General features: G+C 43.0%; 1 protein-coding gene across 1 annotated transcript in view; it reads left to right on the top strand.

Moving 5' to 3' along the window:
* adamtsl2 (ADAMTS-like 2) overlaps nt 1-24,395 on the top strand; it is a 205,363-nt gene that overhangs the window by 119,714 nt on the left and 61,254 nt on the right. Inside the window, exons 14-15 of the mRNA XM_059638308.1 lie at nt 11,221-11,434; nt 22,985-23,140. Of these exons, the coding sequence (XP_059494291.1) occupies nt 11,221-11,434; nt 22,985-23,140 (370 nt within the window). The remainder of the gene's footprint in view (nt 1-11,220; nt 11,435-22,984; nt 23,141-24,395) is intronic.

Raw genomic sequence — 24,395 nt, 5'->3', positions numbered from 1 at the left:
GCATGGTGTGTGAGGTTAACAACATGGAAAACTGGATCAGCTTCTGAAATTTGAGTTTTGCTTGGTTGACTTTGGGCTTTGAATTCAGTCTATGGATACGTGGAGCTGGGGAGAAATTTCTTCACCCAGAAAGTGGTGAGTGTATGGAATTCTCCAGCATAGGAGGCAGTTAAGGTCAAAATACTGAATATTTTCAAGAAGGAGTTAAGTATAGTTCTTGGGGCTAAAGAGATCAAAAAGGTATGGGATGTGAACAGGAGCAGGGGACTGAGTTGGATTATTAGCCATGATCATATTTAATGATGGAGTAAGCTGAAAGGGCTGAATGGATTACTCCTGCTCCTAGTTTCTATGATTTAATGGCTCCTTTGTTGTATTTACATTTCATTGCCTTCTTAACAATTCCCCGGCTGTCAGTGCTGTGATATTGAGAGGCACTGAACATCCAGCTCCCCTTTCTGATAGCAATGTATTTGAACCTCATAATCCTCGGATGTTCCCAGGTCGACATAGAACCCATCTCCATGAATCTTCACCTTGCACCTCGCTCCCCCCATCTCCGGCATAAGAGGAATCTAAAGCAGCTGTATGCACTGTGCCCTCCATCAGAGTCAGATGCTCCTGGCCTTAGGCAAACTCCCCTCTTGCATTACCCCATTCCAATCCATGCTGTACTGTAACTCTCCCTTATTGTTACAACTCCCTTAACAATTGTCATTTCCCTTCCCTCCCCCCCTTCCTAATCCTCATGAACAGGTTCCCAAGTCTCCTTCAAACCACTGCCCCCCCCTCCCCGCCCTCCAGATGGACCCAACTAAATAACTGTGGCCCATCTCCTGAAAGGACCTAACCAGACGGGAACTGTCGAGAAGTGCTTTGACTGATGATAGTACATCTCCCTGAGCACATTAACACTTGTCCCTAGGCTGATTGCCATGAAGCCACAGGACTGACCACGAGCCATTCCTTGGATCATAAGAAACAGGAATAGGAGTAGGCCATTTGGCCACTCCAGCCTGTTCTACCATCCAATAGGATCATTGCTGATCTGATACTCCTCATATCTACTTCCCTGTCTTTACCCCAGATCCCTTGATTCTCCGACTGATCAAAAATCTATCTCAGCCTTAAATATAAACAAAAATTCTACCCTCATAGCACTTTGTGACAAGGAGATCCAAACACTCACCACCCTCAAAAGAAATTCGGTCTTATCTCAGTCTTAAATTGGCACTCATTTACTTTGAGACTATTCCCTTTATTAAGAGATTGTCCCATGTGGAGAAACATCCTTTTAGCATTTACCATATCAAGCCCCTGAAGAATCCTCTATGTTTCAATGAGATCATCTCTCATTCTTCTCAACCCCAGTGAGTACAGGATTGGTTAATGGACATGAAGCATACAGTAGGCTTAAATGGAACATTTTCAAGTTGGCATGTCCTGAATATGGAATGCCACAAGAGTCAATGATGGGCCCTTAATTAGTTAGATGGGGATGCCGACAGTAACATATCCATGCATACTGGATACAAAGCTCAGTGGAAAGGTGAGCTGTAAGAAAGAAACAGAAAGCCTGCAAAGAGATATTCACAGGTTAAGTGAGTGGGCAGGGAGATGGTAGATAGATTGTAATGTAGGGAAGTGTGAAGTTATTCATTCAGCTCATAAGAATGTAAAAACAGAATATTTTTTGAGAAGGTGCAAACCTTCTAAGTGTTGTGTTTAAAGAGACTTAATCATGGTTTTGCAAAGAATGCCTTCAGTGAACATGATTTCTATCACTGTGTGGACAATAAGATAAGAAGCCAAAGGAAATCCCTCCAATTACAACCCAGGAGCTTAGCTGTTTGCCCCCAGGTGATGTCAAAGCGCTGTTAGAGAAACTAAACATTTAAGATAGAATTGAATCAAACAAATCTTTATTGAAGGTTAAACAGTTTCTCTTTCAATGGAGATTGATGTATTTGGTTACAAAAAGTTTAAAAAATCAACCATGATTCATAGAAATGTATCTTTAAGGCAGAAGAAATAGGAACCAGAAGAGATCATTCATTAACAAGCATTTACAACAAATGTCCCCTGCCCGCAGACACCTACCTCCACACTGCTTCATCCACTTGTCACCTGAGCCACTCACCCACCCACCCCCTTCCCTACTCCCTCTTCTTTTAGCATCCCTCAGTTCCTGTCAAATTAGGTTTGGAACCTTTAAAAATTTTAATTACTGGAATACAGCAGCTACTGCTGCATTAAGGGCATGCATCTTTGTCTCAAATGCCGCACCTATTGGAAGTGGATTCCAGGTTGGTTCTCTATATGACAGGTCGGCACAACATCGAAGGCCGAAGGGCCTGTAACTGTGCTGTAATGTTCTATGTTCTATAATGGAGGCTACCAAGACAGAGCAGAGTCAGAAGTCCATTTGTTAAAATCGCTTACAAGCAAATGGCCAGTCTTTAAATGGATTACCACAATCTGGACAAACATTTATTTACTTTGAACTGAGCTTTTGGAAAATTGGGATCATGTTGATCAGAGGGAGAGGTTAGTCATTAAAATACCTCCTTACTAGGATGGTGCATGATGATGTTGTATTATAAAATGTTGTTGGGCTAGCGTCCATGTGAATTCAGTGAATCTGCCGGGTTTCTGATAAGAAGCTCCAATAGAGATGCAATAAATTCCTCTCCTGCCTGGATGCTCAGGTCTGTCACTACATGACACTGGGGTGCAACACAATGGACACTGGTTTGTTACTAGGGTGGGCTATTTGGATTTTGTGGAATAAGAGTTAAAAAATGTTTTTGAATAACCTCAGTGTATAAAGCCAAAAGAGTTTCCCTGAATTCTAATACTGAGGTATTAAAACTGGCTGTTGTACAGGGACAACATTTAAAACTATATTTTGAGATTTAATGATGATTCTGAGTGAGTTGTGACCTGTTTTTAAACTTGGTTGTCATGGAGAAAGTTACCATGCACACAACGGCACACTATGCATCACTGGCAGAAGGAGTGTGAACAATAGTGTTAACACAACCTGATTGTCACACACTTCTCCACAGAATGATATGACTGCAGAAAAGCTTTAAAAGTCTTGTTTTATTCTCTCACGCAGGTTATGTCAAATCTTATGGGAGTGAGGAATGGGTACTGTGACTGTAGGGAATTGCCCCCTTGAGGGTAGGGAATTGCTCCTGGGGATGGGGAATGGAACACAGATGGGTGGAGAATGGCACCGCGGTGGGTGGCGGGGAGGGGGCGAATGGATCTTGCAGGTTGAGTCCGTGATTAAGTAAGTGATTGTAATGCTGTCATTTATCTCAAGAGGGTTGGAATATACAAGCAGTGATGTGCTTCTAAGACTTTATAAAGCTCTAGTTAGGTGCCATTTAGAATACTGTGTCCAATTTTGGGCCCTACACCTCAGGAAGGACATACTGGCGCCGGAGCATGTCCAGCGGAGAATCACACGGATGATCCCTGGAATGGTAGGCCTAACATATGATGAACGGCTGAGGATCCTGGGATGGTATTCATTAGAGTTTTAGAAGGTCTCTGAGGGGAGATCTAATAGAAACTTACAAGATAATGTGTGGGTTAGAAAGGGTGGACGCTGGGAAGTTGTTTCCGTTAGGTGGGGAGACTAGAACCCGTGGGCACAGCCTTAGACTTAGAGGGGGTAAATTTAAAATGGAAATGAGGAGACATTTCTTCAGCCAGAGAGTGGTGGGCCTGTGGAATTCATTGCCACGGAGTGTAGTGGAGGCCAGGACGTTAAATGCCTTCAAGGCAGGGATTGATAAGTTCTTGATCTCAAAAGGAATCAAGGGCTACGGGTAGAGTGCAGGGAAGTGGAGGTGAAATGCCCATCAGCCATGATTTAAATGGCGGAGTGGACTCGATGGGCCGAATGGCCTTACTTCCACTCCTATGTCTTATGGTTTTATTGAGGTACCATCCAGTTCAAACGCCATCCATGACTAGGTATTGTGCAATGAGGAAAGAGAAGAGACCTACTAGCCCTGGAGGGGGTGCAGAGGAGATTCACTTGGTTGATTCCAGAGTTGAGGGGGTTGGATTATGAGGAGAGACTGAGTAGGCTGGGATTATACTCATTGGAATCCAGAAGAATGAGGGGGGATCTTGTGGAAACTTATAAGGTTGTGAAGGGAATAGATAAGGTGGAGGCAGGGAGGTTGTTTCCACGAGCAGGTGAAACTAGGATTAGGGGGCATCACCTCAAAATAAAGGGAAGCAGGTGTAGGACTGAGGTCAGGAGGAACTTCTTCACCCAAAGGGTTGTGAATCTGTGGAATTCCCTGCCCAGTGAAGTGGTTGAAGCTATCTCGCTGAATGTTTTTAAGGCAAGACTAGATAAATTTTTGAATAGTAAAGAAATTAAGGGTTATGGTGTGCAGCCGGGTAAGTGGAGCTGAGTCTCAAAAAGATCAGCCATGATCTTACTGAATGGCGCAGCAGGCTCAAGGCTCCAGATGGCCTACTCCTTCTCCTAGTTCTTATGTAAGAATAATTGATAATCCAGTTTTGTGTGGGCTGTTGGACAAGTGTGACCATGTTAGGATAAAATTCTTCACTAACATAGAATAGATCCCTACTGTGTGGAAGCAGGCTAGTCGGCACTGACCCTCCAAAGAGCATCCCATACAGATCCATCCCCGCCCAGCCTTATTCAGTGTAATCCTGCATTTCCCATGAATGATCCACTAACCTACATAACACATCCCTGGACACCATGGGCAGTTTACCATGGCCAGTCCACCTAACCTGCATATCTTTCGACTGTCGGAGGAAACCAGAACACATGGAGGAAACCCATGCAGACACAGGATAAATTTGCAAACTCCACATGGGCATTTGCCCAAGGGTGGAATCGAACCCAGGTCCATGGCACTGTGAGGCAGCAGTGCTAGGCACTGTGCCACACCAAGCTGAAAAGTAACATTTTGTTTCCAAGACCAGGGACCTGAATTTAAATCAAGGAAATTACAATGGTATGTGTGATGAACCAGCTATGATAAATTGAAGATCATTATTTAAAGGGATGATGGTTGATAGGCATTGGCAAATATTTAAATGGATGAACTGCAAAACTTATTCATCCTAGCTTGGCTAATAAGGACTTGGCCTAAATAAGCACCAACCTGATGATTGGGAACAGTTTTAGATTCCAGCAAAAGGAGGTGATGAGATTGATTGAGCAGGATTGTGCTTGGGAAATAAGGATTAGAGTAAGATTGCATAGAACACATAAACCGATAGTAAAAAAAAATAGATGGATGGAGAAAAAAGAAGTAAAGGTAAATATAGGTTGCTTAAAGTCAGAAACAGGAGAATATATAATGAGGAACAAAGAGGTGTCAGACCGGTTACACGCATACAGTTTTAATTGGTTCATCAACATTCGGAAGACTTTTGCAGATCAGTTGTCTAATCCTGATGCAAGAAAGGACTCCATGGTGATGGCAATTTAGAACTTCTGTAAAATGCATATCCAACACAGGACAGCTGACAGTTCTGTTGGTGGCAGTGGGCAAAGTAACTCATGTTGAAGGAACAAAAACAGAAATTGTTGGAAAAAGAGGACATTATGAGGGCACATTGGTGCTTTGGGTGGAACTCCATTGTAAATACATTCCGACATTTGTAAATGCATGCTTACTGTTCATCATTAGCTGTATGAGTAATGTCTTCCTCACTGCAACTACAAGAATGAATGTGCAGAGTCTAGCCATCCTTAGCACCACACTGGTTTTTGGCCCCAGGTGTGAACTGAACAGATTCTGCACCAAATGAAAACTGAGATCTTGCTTGCTACTTTAACCACAATACATTGCTTGTACAACATAGCCATTAGTCAGGCCAGCCATTTTCATCGCTGTCATTTTCTAGATTCTTGCATCAAGACGGAAATAAAAGAGGTCACTGTTCATACAGTGAGTCCCATAGTCAGCCTGTCAGTCTGGGTAACACCGCCAGATTTTCATGTCTCCTTTGTGGTGGCCCTGCCTATCACCCCCATAAGCTGTGATATGAAAGTTCCCACTCAACCCATCACCTTTGTACGTTAGCCCTTGAGTCCTGGGCATGTGGAGTCATAGAACATTACAGCACAGCACAGGCCCTTTGGCCCTCGATGTTGTGACGACCTGTCATACCGATCTGAAGCCCATCTAACCTACACTATTCCGTGTACGTCCATATGCTTATCCAATGACGACCTAAATGTACCTAAAGTTGGCAAATCTACTACCGTTGCAGGCAAAGCATTCCATTCCCTTACTACTCTCTGAGTAAAGAAACTAGTCTGACATCTGTCCTATATCTTTCCCCCCTCAATTTAAAGCTATGCCCCCTCGTGCTCGCCATCACCATCCTAGGAAAAAGGGTCTCCCGATCCACCCTATCTAACCCTCTGATTATTTTATATGTTTCAATTAAGTCACCTCTCAACCTTCTCTCTAATGAAAACAGCCTCAAATCCCTCAGCCTTTCCTCGTAAGACCTTCCCTCCACACCAGGCAACATCCTAGTAAATCTTCTCTGCACCCTTTCCAAAGCTTCCACATCCTTATTATGCGGCGACCAGAACTCAAGTGCGGCTGCACCCGAGTTTTGTACAGCTTCGCCATAACCTCTTGGTTCCGGAACTCGATCCCTCTATTAATAAAAGCTAAAACACTGTATGCCTTCTTAACAGCCCTGTCAACCTGGGTGGCAACTTTCAAGTCATACCAGACATGGTCGTGCACCAACTGCACCTAGCCCCCACCCCATTGAAGCCAGGATGATGCTGACTGTTGATGACCACCCATCACACCTAACCCCTTTCTCTGTAATTTTTTTTGCCTCTTTCCCCTCCCCCCACAATTATGTATTGAGCTGCCCCTTCACAATTGTTATCCTCTGTGCATCCCAGCAAGCTGCCTTCAATCCCGATTGTTTAATTCCCCCAGCTTTGATCTGCAGGGTAACCCCTCACTCCACTTTTAGTGTAGGACATCCCGAGGATTGACAATGGCCTACCTCTTGACCAACTTTGATTGAATGATGACTGACTGGACCCCTGACTGTGCAACTCCCCAACTGACTTAACATGACCTTCCAAACATGTTAGTTGTATTGGACCAACAGGCTGACCATGGTCCACTCCCTAGACTGTAGAGATATGAACTCTTAAACCTGACTGCCCAAGCCCCTGGACAAATATTGGAGGCCACCCATGACTTATTGTGCCAGGTCCCATGTCCGAACAGTATTTTCATTGGTTTTACTTAAGATTACTCCCCTTAGACTTTTGAGACATGACTGTTTGGTTGGTACACTTTCAGTGTGTTTGTTGCATAACCTGCTAGTATAGGGCCCAGGTATGAGATTGCCAAAGTTGTATACAGTAATATGTCGAGTCCCTGAAATGGTGACTGCTGTCAGCCTTGATGAACAGACTGCTTTTATGTCTGTGCTAAACAGCAAGGCAATCCACAAGTACTATGAGCCTTTGATTCTGCCTGAAGGGTCGAAGCACAAAAAGACAAGATTTTGGAGTAATATCCTCAGTTACCAAGCACGGTAACGAAACATCTGCAGAACAACAAACCAGCTCGGCGAGCCAACCAACCTAAACACCCACTACCCGAGCTACAGATCTACTCCAAAACCTGAGAGACCTACGGATGCAACATGCTTAAACTGGCAAGGAAATGAGAAAACTACACCAAAACTGGGGATGTTACCGAGCAAGGTAACAAAACGTCTGCAGAACAACGAACCAGCTCGGCAAGCCAACCAACCTCAACACACAAAGACGAGTCCAAGCAAGACAGCAATGCTGTAAGTATTAAAATAGGTACAAAGTGAGAGAGTGCTAAGAGAGTAAGCAAGAAGCCCTGAAGTGCACCCTGGGTCCAATCCTTGAGTTGCATGCTTATCCACGTGTGGAAAGTGTTCTGGCAGCAACATTGCAATGAGAGGTGCCAGCACTGGTGCAAAGTACAGCAATGAAATGTGGAACCATTTACCATATTGTGCATGGTAAGGTTGCTGCCTTGCTCATCGAGCTGGCTTGTTCCCATCAGACATTTTATCACTATGCCAGGTGGCATCTCCAATAGAACGTCTGATGAAGCAATGTTATTATACTCCGCTTGAAATTTATACTGTCTGGTCTGTCATGGTGTGTAGCGTCATTTGCAGTTTTGATTTGTATGGCTTTGTATATAGGGTCCAATTCTGTGTGTTTGTTGATTGCATTATGGGTGGAGAACCATGCTTCTAGGAATTCCCTTGCTTGCCTATGTTTGGCTTGAACAACTATGGTTACCTTGTCCCAATTAAACTGATGGCCTTCATTGTCTGAGTGCACCTATATTATGGAGATGAACATCAGCTAGCAGCAAAATGGCACTACGAACTCTCCTGAATATCGGTACACTCAGACAATGAAGGCCATCAGTTTAACTGGGACAAGGTAACCATAGTAGCACAAGCCAAAAATAGACAAGCAAGGGAATTCCTCGAAGCATGGTTCTCCACCCACAATGCAATCAACAAGCATATAGAATTGGACCCCTCTATACAAACCCATACAGATCAAAACCAGAAATGACAGTACTCACTGTAACGGACCAGACAGTATGAATTCCAAGCAGAGTAGAATATTATCGCTTCATTGGAGGCTCCACCAATGATGTTACCTGGCATGGTGATGAAACGTCTGAACAAGAACAAACCAGCTTGACAAGCAAGACAGCAACCTCATCCACATCTCGAGTTACAGATCTTTACCAAAACGTTAAATATTGTGCATGAGTCAGAGATATGCCATGATGATGTGAAGAGGGTAGTATGCGCCCCCTGCCAACACCAGTGGAGTCCATGGAGCCCTGAGATCTTGGTGACTGTTGTCCACATGGAAGGCTGGAGGAGCAAGCAACGAGCTGGAGTCACCAAGCAACTGCTCTGACTTTCATGTAAGGAATTGTCATTGTCTAGTTTCCATTCAGTGGATTGGAAAATGGGAATCTAGATAAAATAGGTCAGATTAAATGATAATGAACTATTAATACGTGCAAAAAGGCCTCTTTCTGTTCAATAGCAAAATTCTCGGCATGACATTCAACATTTGATTGGAAAATGGGACTTTCTGCTTTCAATGTCGGGATTATCTTTGTTGCCAATCTTAATCTATTTTCCTGACTGTCAACAAGACCACTTTCTTCAGTGGTTGGGAATATTCTGAGCTTTATGAATTTTTGATTTGAGTTAAATTACCAAATGGAAATAGTAGACAGAAATATGCCTGTCTGTTTCTGGTCCCTGGTTCTTGACTGTGCAAAAATAAGAACCAAAAGAACTGTGGATGCTATAAATCAGGAACAAAAACGTAGTTGCTGGAAAAACTTAGCAGGTCTGGCAGCATCTGTGAAGGAAAAAACAGTTAACGTTTCAGGCCCAGTGACCCTTCCTCAAAACATTAACTTTTGTTTTTTACTTCACAGTTGCTGCTAGACCTGCTGAGCTTTTCCAGCAACTTTGTTTTTGCTCTCTACTGTGCAGGCAGCTACACTTGGACCAAGAAATTGAGCCGATGATACAATCTGCATCTGATCAAATGAAACTATTTAGGCTAACTTGCCTTGCTGAGGAAGAAAAGTAGAAATGTGTAGATGCAAACAGATGATCGGTGGCACAGCGGTTAGCACTGCTGCCTCACAGCGCCAGGGACCTGTGTTTGATTCCAGCCTCAGGTGACTGTGTGGAGTTTGCGCATTCTCACCGTGTCTGCGTGTGTTTCCTCCGGGTTCTCCGGTTTCCTCCCACAGTCTAAAGATGTGCAGGCTAGGTGGATTGGCCATGCTAAATTGCCCGTAGTGTTTCAAGGAGGTGTAGATTAGGTGAGTTATAGGGCTTGGGTCTGGGTGGGATGCTGAGTTTCGGTATGGATTTGTTGGGCCACAGGGCCTGTTTCTACACTGTAGAGATTCTAATTTTGGCAGAAAACTTGTAAGTAATTTTTGGGTAGAAAACATGATACACTTTCTGTTTTGAAGAAAGTAACAGATTCTAAGGGCAGGAAATGACAAATAAGCATAAGTTTAGAAACATTTTGATCTATTTGCCAGCCCCAATTTCAAAACAGACCACACAATTCACTGCATGTGTCCCAGTTGATTTCCTCTTAAAGCCAGTCCAATTGCCTTTTTGTACAACTGATGTTAAAGGCCTTGTTTGTCTTCCTGGGCAATTCATTCTAAATATTGACCATCTGCCTCAGACCATTTTCTTTTCTCAGCTTCATCACATATTCCTCCTTTTGTGTTTGTAAAACCACAGCAAAGTTGCTCATGAGACCTTAAAATATAGGAGCATAATTAGGCCTTTTGGCCCATTAAGTCTGCTCTACTGTTCGTTCATTGCTGATATGTTTCTCAACCTCATTCTCCTGCATTCTCCCTGTAATTCTTGTTTCCTTACTATTGAATAACCTAATCATCTCTGTCTTAAATACATTAAATGATTTGGCCTCCACAGTCTTCTGCAGCTCTGAGTTCCACAGATTCATCACCTTTCTGCTGAAGAAATTCCTCCTCATCTCAGTTCTAAAGAATTGGTCCTTCACTCTGATGCTGTACCCTTATGTTCTAGTCTCTCCTACTGATGGAAACACGTCCATGTCCATTCTATCTGGGCCTCTCAGTATTCTGTAAGTTTCAAAGAGATCCACCCCATCCTTCTAAACTCCATTGAGTACAGACCCAGAGCTTTCAACCACTCCTCATTCCCAGAATCATTCATGTAAACCTGTCTGAACTATTTCCAACACCAATACATCCTTCCTTAGATATCTAATTATCCTGTTCAGAGATTTTATTACTTATCTCTAGAACAGATGGGATTTAAACTGAGGTCTCCTGGCTCAAAGGTAGGGAACTATCAATGCACCACACAGCCTGGGTAGTTCATCTCTGCTCTTGTATTCTAGCCCCTTTGAAATGAATGCCAACATTGTTTTACCTTTGTAACTGCCAAGTGAATCTGCATGTTAAACTTCAGAAAATCCTGAAGTAGGATTCTGTACCTTCAGACCTTAAGTACTGCTTCTACTTTTCCTTTGGCTGGTTATTTTTTAAACAATAATAAAGAACGGAGTGTTCGTGTAGTATGCACTGACAATGTTTAAATAAATAATATTTGCAGATGGGAGACGAGCAGTTGGAGTGAATGCTCACGTACCTGTGGAGAAGGACACCAATTCAGAATAGTCCGCTGTTGGAAGATTCTCTCTGCGGGGTTTGACAGCTCAGTGTACAATGAAATGTGTGAATCTGCTGATCTCTCCAAACCATCTGAACGTAAAACCTGCAAAAATCCATCTTGTGGCCCACAGTGGGAGATGTCGGAGTGGTCAGAGGTAGGATTACTATGTTTTTCTGTTTAAGTAGTCTGTTCTCTAATGTTAATTGAGATGATCTACATGGGAAGGTGAGCTGATACTCATGCCCATTACTCTTGGGATCATCTCAAAAGTTAAAAGTTCTAATCAAATTACTCAAAGTCCTCAATTCTCCTGTGTGATACACTCAAGATAACAGAAAACACTGACCAGGTTTCTGTGCTTAACAAGAGATTAATATTTATTACAAATAAATCAGTTCTAACCACAGCCAAGTAAAATATGAATTATCAGCTTGTAGCTCTATGCCTTCTGAAACCCCTACACACACATTGAGAGAAACATAGACAAACAAGAAAACATAGTTGTTATAGATAGAGAAAAAATGTTAAGAGAACTCACTTCACTAGCACCAGTACACAGGATTCAACAAGGTATCCTTGTCCATTAACCGTAAAATGGCCAGCATCCAAGTTCATTGGGTAATGGGGAAGGGCGGCACGGTGGCTCAGTGGTTAGCACTGCAGCCTCACCGCCGGGGACCCGGGTTCGATTCCGACCTCGGGTGACTGTCTGTGTGGAGTTTGCACATTCTCCCCCTGTCTGCGTGGGTTTCCTCCGAATGCTCTGGTTTCCTCCCATAGTCCAATGATGTGCAGGCTAGGTGGAACGCCCATGCTAAATTGCCCATAGTGTTCAGGGGCGAGTGGGTTATAAAGGAATGGGTCTGGGTGGGATGCTTCAAAGGGCAGTGTGGACTTGTTGGGCCGAAGGGTCTGTTTTCACACTGAAGGGAATCTAATCTAATCTTCAACAAGTGGAATGTTGACCTTTTGTTTCAAAGGAAATGGCATGCAAAAGTAGGGAGGTTTTGCTAAAACTTTAAGAGGTACAAATCATATAACTGAAATATTGTGAACAGTTTGACCCCTTAGCCAAGGAGTGATATACTGGCATTGGAGATAGGCTTGAGAAGATTCACTAGGCTGATAACCAGCTGTGGAAGGACTATTTTATGAAGAGAGTTTGAGAGTGTTGGGCCTCGACTTGTTGGTATTTGGAAGAATGAGAAGTGATCTTATTGAAACATAAAAGTTTCGTAGAGTACTTGACAGGTTAGATGCAGCAAGATTAATTCCCATATGGGACACTCAAGGACCAAAAGTATCTCAGAATACGGGGCCGTTATTTAAGACAGAGATGAAGAGCAATTTTATCTCTGAGGGTAGTGAATCTGTGGAATTCTTCATCACACAGGAATGTCAATGTTGGGTCATTAAATATGTTCAGGCTGAAATGGATAGATTTTTAATCAGTAAGGGAATAAAGGGTAATGGGAAAAGGCAAGAAAGTGGATCTGAGGATTATCCCATGATCACTTTGAATGACAGAACAGATTTAGTGAGCTGAATGGCCTATTTCTGCTCCTGCACCTTAAGGTCTAATGCCCTTTTGCTTCTTCAGAGAACTGGCCTCCAATTTTCTTCATTTCAAGGCCCCTCGGTTCTTTACTACAGATACAGACAGAAGGATTATGAATTTTTCAATCTCAATCTCTCATTATAGGTAGTTTATATGCAAATAGTGAGTGAGAATAGCAAACTATCTTCCAATCCCTTCAGAAGAAGGGTTACTAGACTTGAAATGTTAACTGAGCTTTCTCTCCACAAATGCTGCCAAACTTGTTGAGTTCCTCCAGCAATTTCTGTTTTTGTTTCAATTTCCAAGTTACTTCTCTGCCGGGAGAGTGCAATGCATCTTTTGAGAGTCTGGAGGCTTTCTGCCCCATATTGTTCACATTGGCTCATAGACAGTTATATAACCAAGCAGAGAGTTGTTGTCATGCTGATGTTTCCTGATCCACGCCACTAGTACTGATTGTAAAACAAGCAACATGCTGCCTCTAGGCAGTTGATCTGAACACACACCCATGGTGTTGATGAGAGATAATGGGAACTGCAGATGCTGGAGAATTCCAGGATAATAAAATGTGAGGCTGGATGAACACAGCAGGCCAAGCTGCATCTCAGGAGCACAAAAGCTGATGTTTCGGGCCTAGACCCTTCATCAGAGAGGGGGATGGGGTGAGGGTTCTGGAATAAATAGGGAGAGAGGGGGAGGCGGACCGAAGATGGAGAGAAAAGAAGATAGGTGGAGAGAGTATAGGTGGGGAAAAACATGGTGTTGATGAGTTCAGTTATCCTGTCCACCACTTGAACAAAGCATCAGTGTAAATACAACTTACAACAAGTTCCAATAACATGTTTTAAAACAGCAACATCCTCTTCTATGGTCTCCTTATTTTAGAGCAGATTGCTCCATGATCAAAAATAAATAAAAATAAGATGTATTCTCTTCAATTTAGTTTCACAGTAATAAATCCAAAGGGGGAATTGCAAAAGATTCCTATTTCTAAGAACTTTTCATCCTGAGGGGTTCAAGTTTTAGAATTAAAGGGGAAGATATTGGATCAGGTCAGAAAGTGGGCATAGGGTTTGATGCAATGACAAGCCTGGGGCTTATTACTTACAGTGCAAGAAAACAATCCTGTACATCAGTTACAGTTCAAATATAATAAGGGGAGAAATACAGTTGTATACAGTAGGGAGATTGGAAAACCACACAAAAAGTAAATCCCCATTAAATATTTCTAGAGGAGGTAACTTACGTTGCTTTAATCAATTGTTGGATCTCTCTTAGCCAATGGCTGTGGGACAGCCACTTATAATGTAGAACAACCATTGCCCCCTTGCCTGCTTTCATCTGAGGCTTAGTTTACCATTCTTTCTGAGAACAAATACTTCTTATTTTTGAAAACAAGATATTGATAATAGAGTGTGTTTGACTGGATAAATTGTTAACACTCGTTAAATAGGCGTCATGACCTCTTGTTTTTTGAAATTCTTCTGTTTATTTTCATATGCCAGAATTTTAGAAAATTAATTTCTGTTGCAATAGCTGTTAAATGAAATTCACCCATTATACAGCAAATACTAGGAAAATTCAGCTTTTGATGGACCTCAGTATCCAACAGAATGGAGCTTTGACTGGCAACAAGTTGCTGATTGTCTTGTGGACTAATGACCAATTATCGATGTCAAAGGCCTTCTGCCTGCCAGTAGCTATGTGATTGGCTTCTAGGTAGCTGAACAGCTTCAATGTGTAATTGTTTCGGCAGAAGCCATCAGACCTTTGAAGAGGAAGGAGCTGTTTTTGGCCTACAGCAAAAAGCGTCTTAAGTCTGAAGAGAGCCAATTTATCTCTCTTTTCATTTGCTGTAAGCTGTGCATGTTAATTGATAAATCAAAGACCTTCATGTTTGACAATCCAGTCATTTGGTGCCTCCTGCAAATAGATGAAAGTATCTCAAGGAAGATCAGGAAACAGCATTCTGATCAGCACAAGAATTATTTTAGCAAATTGCTTAGACAGAGATTAGTGAAATGCTTTCCCAGTCTTTCCTTCTGCCCCCACAACACCCATATGTTTTTTTATGTCTGTGTCTGTATCTGTGTTGAAATGAAGTTTATAGAGGGGATTAGAATTTTAACTAGTAGAGTTATTTGTACTAACTGTTTGATTGTTTGCCTGTATCTGAAATCTATTTATAACTAATTGTCATTCTTGTTAAGTAAAAAATCCTGGTCCTTGCTTTCTGTTACCATGGGTCTACAAGACAGGTGGATTGGGGAATTTTGCATAATTTTAAACTCTTTAACCTTTGTGACAAATCTGAAAGTAGCAGGTTTGATTTTTCAGTGTACTACCCCAATGAAGCGTAACAGAGTTTGGAGGCTCATCAGGGATGGGTTGAAATAGAGGCAATAAGAACTTGGAATGATGTTAGAAAATATTGCAGGTGAAGAACAACACCCAAGTTCGTACTGCATTTACAACTGTCCCTGGAAATAGCAGAGGTTCCTGCAGATGACAGCATTATCCCTAACAGGCTAAAGGCAACTTTGAAAGACTATGTTGATCCATTTGATGGGTAAAGTGGAATTAGTGTTGTCAGACAGAGCTAAGAATGTAGAGATAATCAAGGTGGTAGGATATCAGTTGGCATAGTCTCATACACAAGAGGCCAGGTACCCTGAGCAATGAACCATCCAAAACAGATAATATTTAGTTACAGTTAAAGCAGCCAGAACATGAAGAAACTAGAGATGGCAGAAAAAGGCACAAAGAGCAGACAACGATAAGGAAAAGGAGATAGAATTAAGAAGACAGGAAATGGAAATGTGAGAGAGAGAATTAAAATTGCCAAGAGAAGAGAAAGTGAGGGAACATGAACAGCTTAAAATGAAGCTGTTGAAATAGGAGATATCAGGTGCTGGTGCAGGGAAGAATCAAAATCATAATTTGAAGTCCAGTAAGGAACTGTTTAAGTTTGCATAAGTCTTAACAAAATTTGAAGAAAAAAATGTGGAGTATTCTTCATGTAATTCAAGAAAATAGTGAGTCAAATGAATTGGGCAAAAGAAGTCTGAATACTTCTAATGCAGAGTGTGGATAAATTCACCATGATCCCAGAGGACAGCTCTCACCATAAAGAGAGGCAAGTTGTGAGTTTAATGTGAGGGTCACCACACCTCAGTTGAAGGGGCAGGTTAAGATGATGAAACTTTTGGGGGTAACTTCAAAGGGAATGGAACCTAAACTTCTGGTGTCAGTCTGCATTACAAACCTGCTGTCTAACCAACTGAGCTAACTGATCCCCAGATAATGCTGTGTACATTGATAGGTAATGCGCAGGTAATTTATGCTTCACTGTCAGAAGCAATTTCTCTGGATTGTGATACTGGAAAGAAATTATATTTGCTCCATCTGAGTTACAGCCTGAGGCATATGGCCAATCGTTCTGGAATTTAAGAAAGCAGCTGAAGCAAGCTTGTATTGAATTCAAAAGAGTTAATTAAAGTAATTTTTACTGGTGGGTGTGAATATTTGATGCTGAAACTATGCATGAAACTTTTGGACAGGATATTCTCTTACAAACATTTTAAAAATCAGTATCTTCCATAATATGTAGCCACTTTGAGCACCAAGATATTACAACAGATAGACAATACAATGCTGGCTGAATAGTATGGGCTAAACACATTTTCCCTCAGTTGCACAAATTCAGTGGCAGGCTCGAGCGTCCGTACGGCCTACTCCTACTCCTAGTTCTTATGCTCTTATGTCTCCTTTGATCAGAAGAGAAAGGACTGAGGTTGGAAGTGAAGATCAAAAGTCAACATGTTTTTATTGTAACAAAGTGTGACAATTTCATTCAGAACGCTGGAAGTTGTAATAGAAATCTGTGAGAATTATTGATGCTTGTAAGAATGAGTCTAAAAGGGAAACTCATAAGGAAGAGACCACGAATCAGAGTGTAGCTTTAACTACAGTTAAGAGCCCTGGGGGTAAACGCTGCTGTGAGTACAAAAGTAGTACATAGAGTAAATGAGTAAAATAAAGGATTTTTCTCAAAAGGAAAGTTAAGCTCTTTTCCCTCAAGGATCAAAATCCATAACTTCACAAAAAACTGTCTTGCTGGTGAAGGATTTAGGTTGCCCACCAAGGAGTTCAGTGAAAGTGTTTGTAAATGGAATATGTGGAGACTATATAGAGTCATTCAGCATGGAAACAGACCCTTTGGTTCAATTCATCCATGCCAGCCAAGTTTCCCAAACTAAACTAGCCTCTCTTGTCTGCATTTGGCTCCTATCCCTCTAAGCCCTTCCTATTCATGTACCTGTCCAAATGCCTGTGAAATGTAACTGTGCCTGCAATCTACCATTTCCTCTGGCAGTTCATTTCAAATATGAACCAACCTCTGTGTGAAAAGTTGTTCTTCGGGTCCCTTTTAAATTTTTCTCCTCTCGGCTTAAAAATATGTCCCCTGGTTTTGAACTTCCCATCCTAGGGAAAAGACCTTTGCTGTTCATTTTGTCCATGTCCCTCATGATTTCATAAACTTCTATAAGCTCACCCGTCAACCTCCTACGTGCGAGTGAAAAAAGTCCCAGCCTATCTTGTGTCTCCTTATAACTCAAACTGACCATTCTCACTTCATGCTAATAAATCTTATCTGAATCCTCTCCAAGTTACTAATATCCTTCCTCCAAAAGTGGAGTCACCAGCATCCTGTGCAACCTCAACATGATGTCCCAGTGGCTATAATCAAAGGTCTGAGCAATGAAGGCAAGCATACTAAATGATTTCTTCACCACTCTGTCTACCTGCAACACAATTTTCAAAGAACTATGTACCTGAACCCCTAGGTCAACAAGACTACCCAGGGCCCTATCATTAACTGTATGAGTCCTGCCCTTCTTCATATTACCAAAATGCAAAACTTCATATTTGTCCAAATTGAACTCCATCTGCCATTCCTTAGCCCATTTGACCCAATTGATGTACAAACAACAGGTATTACAGGAATTGGTAAAAGGCATTAACAAAATTCATACTGTTCTCCTATTCAGGTCTCATGTTCCACTCCCAGTTCTTAGCTGGAAAGTTAAATAGGAAAGAGTATAGGCCAATTAGCCTCTCAGTCCCATTCCATTTATCCCTCTTCATGTTTAGAAGTGTTTCTAACTTCTCTCCTGAATGGTCTGGCCCTAATTTTTAAACAATGTCACCTAATTGTAGAATCTGCAACCAGTGGAAATAGTTTATCTTTATTTACCCTGTCTTTTCTTATTAATATCTTGAAGACTTTGATCAGATCACCCCTTAACCTTCTAAATCCTGGAGAACACAAGCCTAATTTGTAAAATCTTTCCTCATAACTTAAACCCTGAAGTCCGGGTATCATTCTTTTAAACCAATGTTGTACTCCCTCCCAAGACCAATATATCCTTGCCACAGCGATGCCCAGATCTGTTCACAGTACTCCAAATGGAGTCTAATTAGGATTTTGTATAACTGCAACATAACTTCTGTTTCTGCATCTTTCTACTCCAGTCCTCTAGTTATAAAGGCCAGCATTCCATTACTTTTCTTGACTATTTAGTGGGGAGGTGATGGCCTAGTGGCATTATTGCTGGACTGTTAAGCCTGAGACTCAACTAATGTTCTGGAGACCCAGAATTGAACCCAACCACAGCAGATGGTGAAATTTGAATTCAATTTTTAAAAATCTGGAATTAAGAACCTACCAATAACCTTGAAACCATTGTCAGAAAAACCTGTCAGGTTCACTAATATCCTTCAGGGAAGAAAATTGCCATCCTCACCTGTTATGGCCTACCTGTGACTCCAGATGTAGACCAGTGTGGTTCATTTTCAACTACTGTCTGAAATGGCCTAGCAAGCCATTCAGTCACCATGAAGTCTCAAGGAAATGGAATCAGATGGACCACCTGGAAACAACCTAGTACCAGAAGAGACAATGGCAGAAGCAGCCCGGTTGACCTGTAAAATCCTCCTCACTAACATTTGGTGGCTTGTACTAAAATTGGGAGAGCTGTCTCACAGACTAGCCAAGCAACAGCCTGACATATACTCACAGAACCACATCTTGCAAACATTGTCCCAAATATCACTGTCCCTAGATATGTCCAATCCCTCAAGCAGGACAGACTCTGTATAGATGGTGGCATAATGGTATACAGTCAGGAGGCAGTTGCCCTGGGTATCCTCAACGTTGAGTCCAGATCCCATGAAATCACATGGCTTCAGGTTAAACATGAAAACCTCCTGCTGATTACCACTTACAATCCTCCCTCTGCTAATGAATCAATACTCCTCCATGTTGAACTGCACTTCAGCTAAGCACTGATGATGGTGAGGGTGCAAAGTGTACTCTGGGGGATTTCAATGTCCACCACCAAGAGTGGCTTCGCAGCAGCAGTACTGATTAAGCTGATTGGGTCCTAAAGGACGTAACTGTTAAACTGGGTCTGCAGCAAGTGGTGAACGAACCAACAGGAGGGAAAAACGTACTTGACCTCATCCCCACCAATTCCCCAGCTTCAGATGCATCTACCTGTGACAATATTAGTAAGAGTGACTACCACACAGTCCTTTTGGAGATAAAGTCCCACCTTCGCATTGACTAACTTCCATCGTGCTGTGTGGCACCATCACTGCGCTAAATGGGACAAATTTTGAACAACTCAAGACTTGGCATCCGTGATGCATTGTGGACCATCAACAGAAGCAGAATTGTACTCCAGTAACAATCAACAAACTCTTTGACAGGCATACTCCCAGTGAACCACTGCCATCAAGCCAAGGCATCAACCTTGGTTCAATGGAGAGTGCAAGAAGGCATGCCAGGAGCAGCACCAGGCATACTTTAAAAATGAGGTGTCAACCTAGTGAAGCTACCAGACAGGACGATAAGTGTGCCAAACAGCATAAGCTGCAAATGGTAGAGCAAAGAGACCCCACAACGAACAGTTCAGGTCTAAGGTCTGCAGTACTGCCACATCCAGTCGGGAATAGTGGTAGACAGTTCATTCCTGCAGAGGCTGTGGAGGCTAAGTCATTGAGTGTGTTTAAGGCAAAGATAGATAGGTTCTTGATTGATAAGGGGCTCAAGGCTTAAAGGGAGTTGAGAAACATATCAGCCATGATCGAAAGGCAGGGCAGACTTGATATGCTGAATGACCTAATTTGGCTCCTCTATCTTATGGTCTTATAGAAGAGTGTAAGAGGAGTAGACTCCAGGCAATCAGGGCTCAGAGGTCCTAGGATCCAATAGGCTCAGGTAAAAGTTGGGGTTGGGGATCAAAAACCTGTCTGGAGAAATTGGAGCTTAGAAGATGCTCTGGAACGATTGATCGTTCAGTGCAGCTGATAATACAGGTGAAAGAAGCCCATGAGCAGTATTTTCTTGGTGTAGCTGAGAACTAGTGGCGCTCAATAGGGGCATTAGCAACTAAGTGAAGCTATGTGTGAACGAACTAGAATTGTGTCCATGTGTAGATGCTGTAGTAGTCTCAAGAATCTTGTGGAGTACAACTTTGGAGGAGGAGATTGAGCAACCAAGTAGTCGTTGTGGCAGTCTGTGACTAAGTGAGTAGATTTTGAAGGAGTTTCAAGGCTAACTCTTCATACATGAAGAACTGGAATCCCTTCTAAAAGAGACACGCTTTCCCTGAGATTTTGTGACCTGCAGTGGAGAAGTGTAAAAATGCTTGATCAGTAGGGGAATTGAGCCTTTCAGGGAAAGGACAGGAAAGATCTTATTGAATTTGAACATAGACTGCCTCTGTCTGTGAAGAGTCTCAATGGAGCTGACATTGTGCAATCATCAGCAAACATCTCCAGTTCTGAGCTTATGATAGAGGGAAAGTCATTGTCTGGCTGAAGATTCCTGTGAATGCTTCAGCCTTATCTTTTGCACTCTTCCATCATTGAGGTTGGGGATAATTATAAAGCTGCTTCCTCCCATGAGTTGTTCAATTGTCCACCACCACTTACAACTGGATGTGGCAGGACTGTCGGGCTTAAACCTGATCTGCTGATTGTAGGATTGCTTAGCTCTGTCTGTTGCTTGCTGCTTGTGCTGTTTGGTGTGAAAGTAGTCCTGTTTGGTAGCTTCACGAGGTTGGCTCCTCATTTTCAGGTATGCCTAGTGCTGCTCCTGAGATTTCTGCACTCTCCAATGAACTAGGGTTGATCCCTTAGCTTGATGGTAGTGGTTGAGTGGGGAACATGCGAGGCTGTGAGGTTGCACAGTGTTACTGGTACAATTCTACCACTGATGATGGCCCACAATGCCCCAAGGATTGCCACTCTTGAGTTACTAGATCCGTTCAAAGTTTGTCTATTTAAGTGCATCTGCAGCCAGCAAATTGGTGAGGATGAGGTCAAGTATATTCTTCTCTCTTGTTGATTCCTTCACCAGCTGCTGCAGACCCACTTTAGCAGCTATGTCCTTTAGGACCCAACCAGTTTGCTTAGTAGTACTGCTGCTTAGCCACCCCTGGTGGTGGACATTGAAATCCCCCACCCTGAGAATGTTTTGTGCCTTTGCTGTCCTCGGTGTTGCTATAGTTTTGTCTATCAATGCCTGTTAATAATTTTATGCTGTTATCTACACTTGTGTACAAAGCCGCCTAACTTTGTGTCATCAGTAAATTTGGGTATATGACTTTCCCTACCATTATCCAAGTTTTCATAAAATAATATGAATAATTGAGACACTAACGTAAACCGGTTGATGTGTATATGGATTTCAGCAAGGCGTTCGATAAGGTTCCCCACAATAGGCTATTGTACAAAATGCGGAGGAATGGAATTGTGGGAGATATAGCAGTTTGGATCGGAAATTGGCTTGCTGAAAGAAGACAGAGGGTGGTAGTTGATGGGAAATGTTCATCCTGGAGACCAGTTACTAGTGGTGTACCGCAAGGGTCAGTGTTGGGTCCACTGCTGTTTGTCATTTTTATAAATGACCTGGACGAGGGCTTGGAAGGATGGGTTAGTAAATTTGCAGATGACACTAAGGTCGGTGGAGTTATGGACAGAGACGAAGGATGCTGTAGGTTGCAGAGAGACATAGATAAGCTGCAGAGCTGGGCAGAGAGATGGCAAATGGAGTTTAATGCAGACAAGTGTGAGGTGATGCAGTTTGGTAGGAGTAACCGGAAGGCAAAGTACAGGGCTAATGGTAAGATTCTTGGTAGTGTAGATGAGCAGTGAGATCTCGGTGTCCATGTACACAGATCCTTGGAAGTTGCCACCCAGGTTGACAGGGCTGTTAAGAAGGCATACAGTGTTTTAGCTTTTATTAATAGAGGAATTGAATTCCGGAACCAAGAGGTTATGGCGAAGCTGTACAAAACTCTGGAGCGACTGCACTTGGAGTATTGTGTACAGTTCTGGTCACCGCATTATAAGAAGGATGTGGAAGCTTTGGAAAGGGTGCAGAGGAGATTTACTAGGATGTTGCCTGGTATGGAGGGAAGGTCTTACGAGGAAAGGTTGAGGGACTTGAGGCTGTTTTCATTAGAGAGAAGAAGGTTGAGAGGTGACTTAATTGAGACATATAAAATAATCAGAGGTTTAGATAGGGTGGATAGGGAGAGCCTTTTTCCTAGGATGGTGACGGCGAGCACGAGGGGGCATAGCTTTAAATTGAGGGGTGAAAGATATAGGACAGATGTCAGAGGTAGTTTCTTTACTCAGAGTAGTAAGGGAATGGAACGCTTTGCCTGCAACGGTAATAGATTCTTCAACTTTAGGTACATTTAAGTCGTCATTGGATAAGCATATGGACGTACATGGAATAGTGTAGGTTAGATGGGCTTGAAATCGGTATGACAGGTCGGCACAACATCGAGGGCCGAAGGGCCTGTACTGTGCTGTAATGTTCTATGTTCTAACGTAGGTCCTTGTGTGACTCCAATGGTCATATCCTGCTAAATTGAGTACCTACCCATGATCCCCAAATTTTGTTGCCAGCCGCTCAACAGATTTCCCAGCCAAATCAATGGTTGCCTTAAATTCCATGGGCTTCTACCTTCATTAATGGTTGAATAGGAATCCTGCGACGTGGAAGAAGTGTAACAAAGAATAAAGTTCTATTATGTGGTTCATACATCATTGCATTTTGTTTTCCAGTGTACAGCAAAGTGTGCAGAACGGGTTACTGTGACCAGAGAAGTAAGATGCTCGAAAGAAGAGTGGTTGTGTGATGAGAAAACAAAGCCACCATCTCAGAAGGATTGTGTTGGACCCCCTTGTGATCGACAGTGGACTGTGTCAGACTGGGGCCCAGTAAGTCAGCTGCAGAACAGCTTGCACAACTTCTTATTTTCTACTTTCATCTTGTTCACATAAGTGATCTTTTAACTGAAGAAATTAAAATCCGAAAGAGAAGCAAACATCCATGTCAGTTGCTATTCCTGCAACCTTTGGATGGCATCATTGTGGCAGTGCAGGAGGCCCAGGATGGACATGTCATCTAAAGAATGGGAGGGGGAGTGGAAATGGTTCGCGACTCGGAGGTGCTGTTGTTTATTGCAAACCCAGCGTAGGTGTTCTGCAAAGCGATCCCCAAACCTCCGCTTGGTTTCCCCAACGTAGAGGAAGCCACACCGTGTCCAGCAGATGCAGTATACCACATTGGCAGATGTGCAGGTGAACATCTGCTTGATGTGGAAAGTCATCTTGGGGACTGGGGTGTTGGTGAGCAAGGAGGCGTGGGGGCAAGTGCGGTTGCAGGGGAAAGTGCCAGATGTGGTGGGGTTGGAGGGGAGTGTGGAGCGGACAAGAGAGTCGGGGAGAGAGTGGTCTCTATGGAAGGCACACGAGGGTGGTGATGGAAAAATGTCTTTGGTGGTGGGGTCAGATTATAGATGGTGAAAGTGTCGGAGGATGATGTGTTGTATCCGGTGGTTGGTGGGGTGGTATGTGAGGACTAGGCGGAATTCTCTTTTGGCGGTAATTGCAGGGACGGGATGTGAGAGATGAGGTGTGTGAAATGTGGGAGATACAGTCGAGGGCATTCCTGACCACTGCTGGGGGGGGGGGGGTGGGGGGCGGGGAGGGAGGGAGGGAATGTTACGCTCCTTGAAGAATGAGGATATCTCGGATGTACAGGAGTAGAATGCCTTATCCTGGGAGCAGATGTGGTGGAGGTGAAGGAATTGGGATAGGGGATGGAATTTTTGCAGGCAGGTGGGTGGGAGAAGGTGTATTCTAGGTAGCTGTGGGAGTTGGTGGGCTTGAAGTGGATATCGGTTTCTGGGTGATAATGGGAACTGCAGATGCTGGAGAATCCAAGATAACAAAGTGTGGAGCTGGATGAACATAGCAGGCCAAGCAACATCTCAGGAGCACAAAAGCTGACGTTTCGGGCCGAGACCCTTCATCAGAGCTCTCTGATGAAGGGTCTCGGCTCGAAACGTCAGCTTTTGTCCTCCTGAGATGTTGCTTGGCCTGCTGTGTTCATCCAGCTCCACACTTTGTTATCGGTTTCTTGGTGTTTGCTTGAGATGAAGACAGAGAGGTCCAGGAAGGTGAGGGATGT

The sequence above is a fragment of the Stegostoma tigrinum genome, chromosome 29 (genome assembly GCF_030684315.1).
Source record: "Stegostoma tigrinum isolate sSteTig4 chromosome 29, sSteTig4.hap1, whole genome shotgun sequence".
In the NCBI taxonomy this organism is placed as follows: Eukaryota; Metazoa; Chordata; class Chondrichthyes; order Orectolobiformes; family Stegostomatidae; genus Stegostoma; species Stegostoma tigrinum.
The sequence above is the reverse complement of the archived record's forward strand: the minus strand, read 5'-3'. Positions and strand labels throughout refer to the sequence as shown.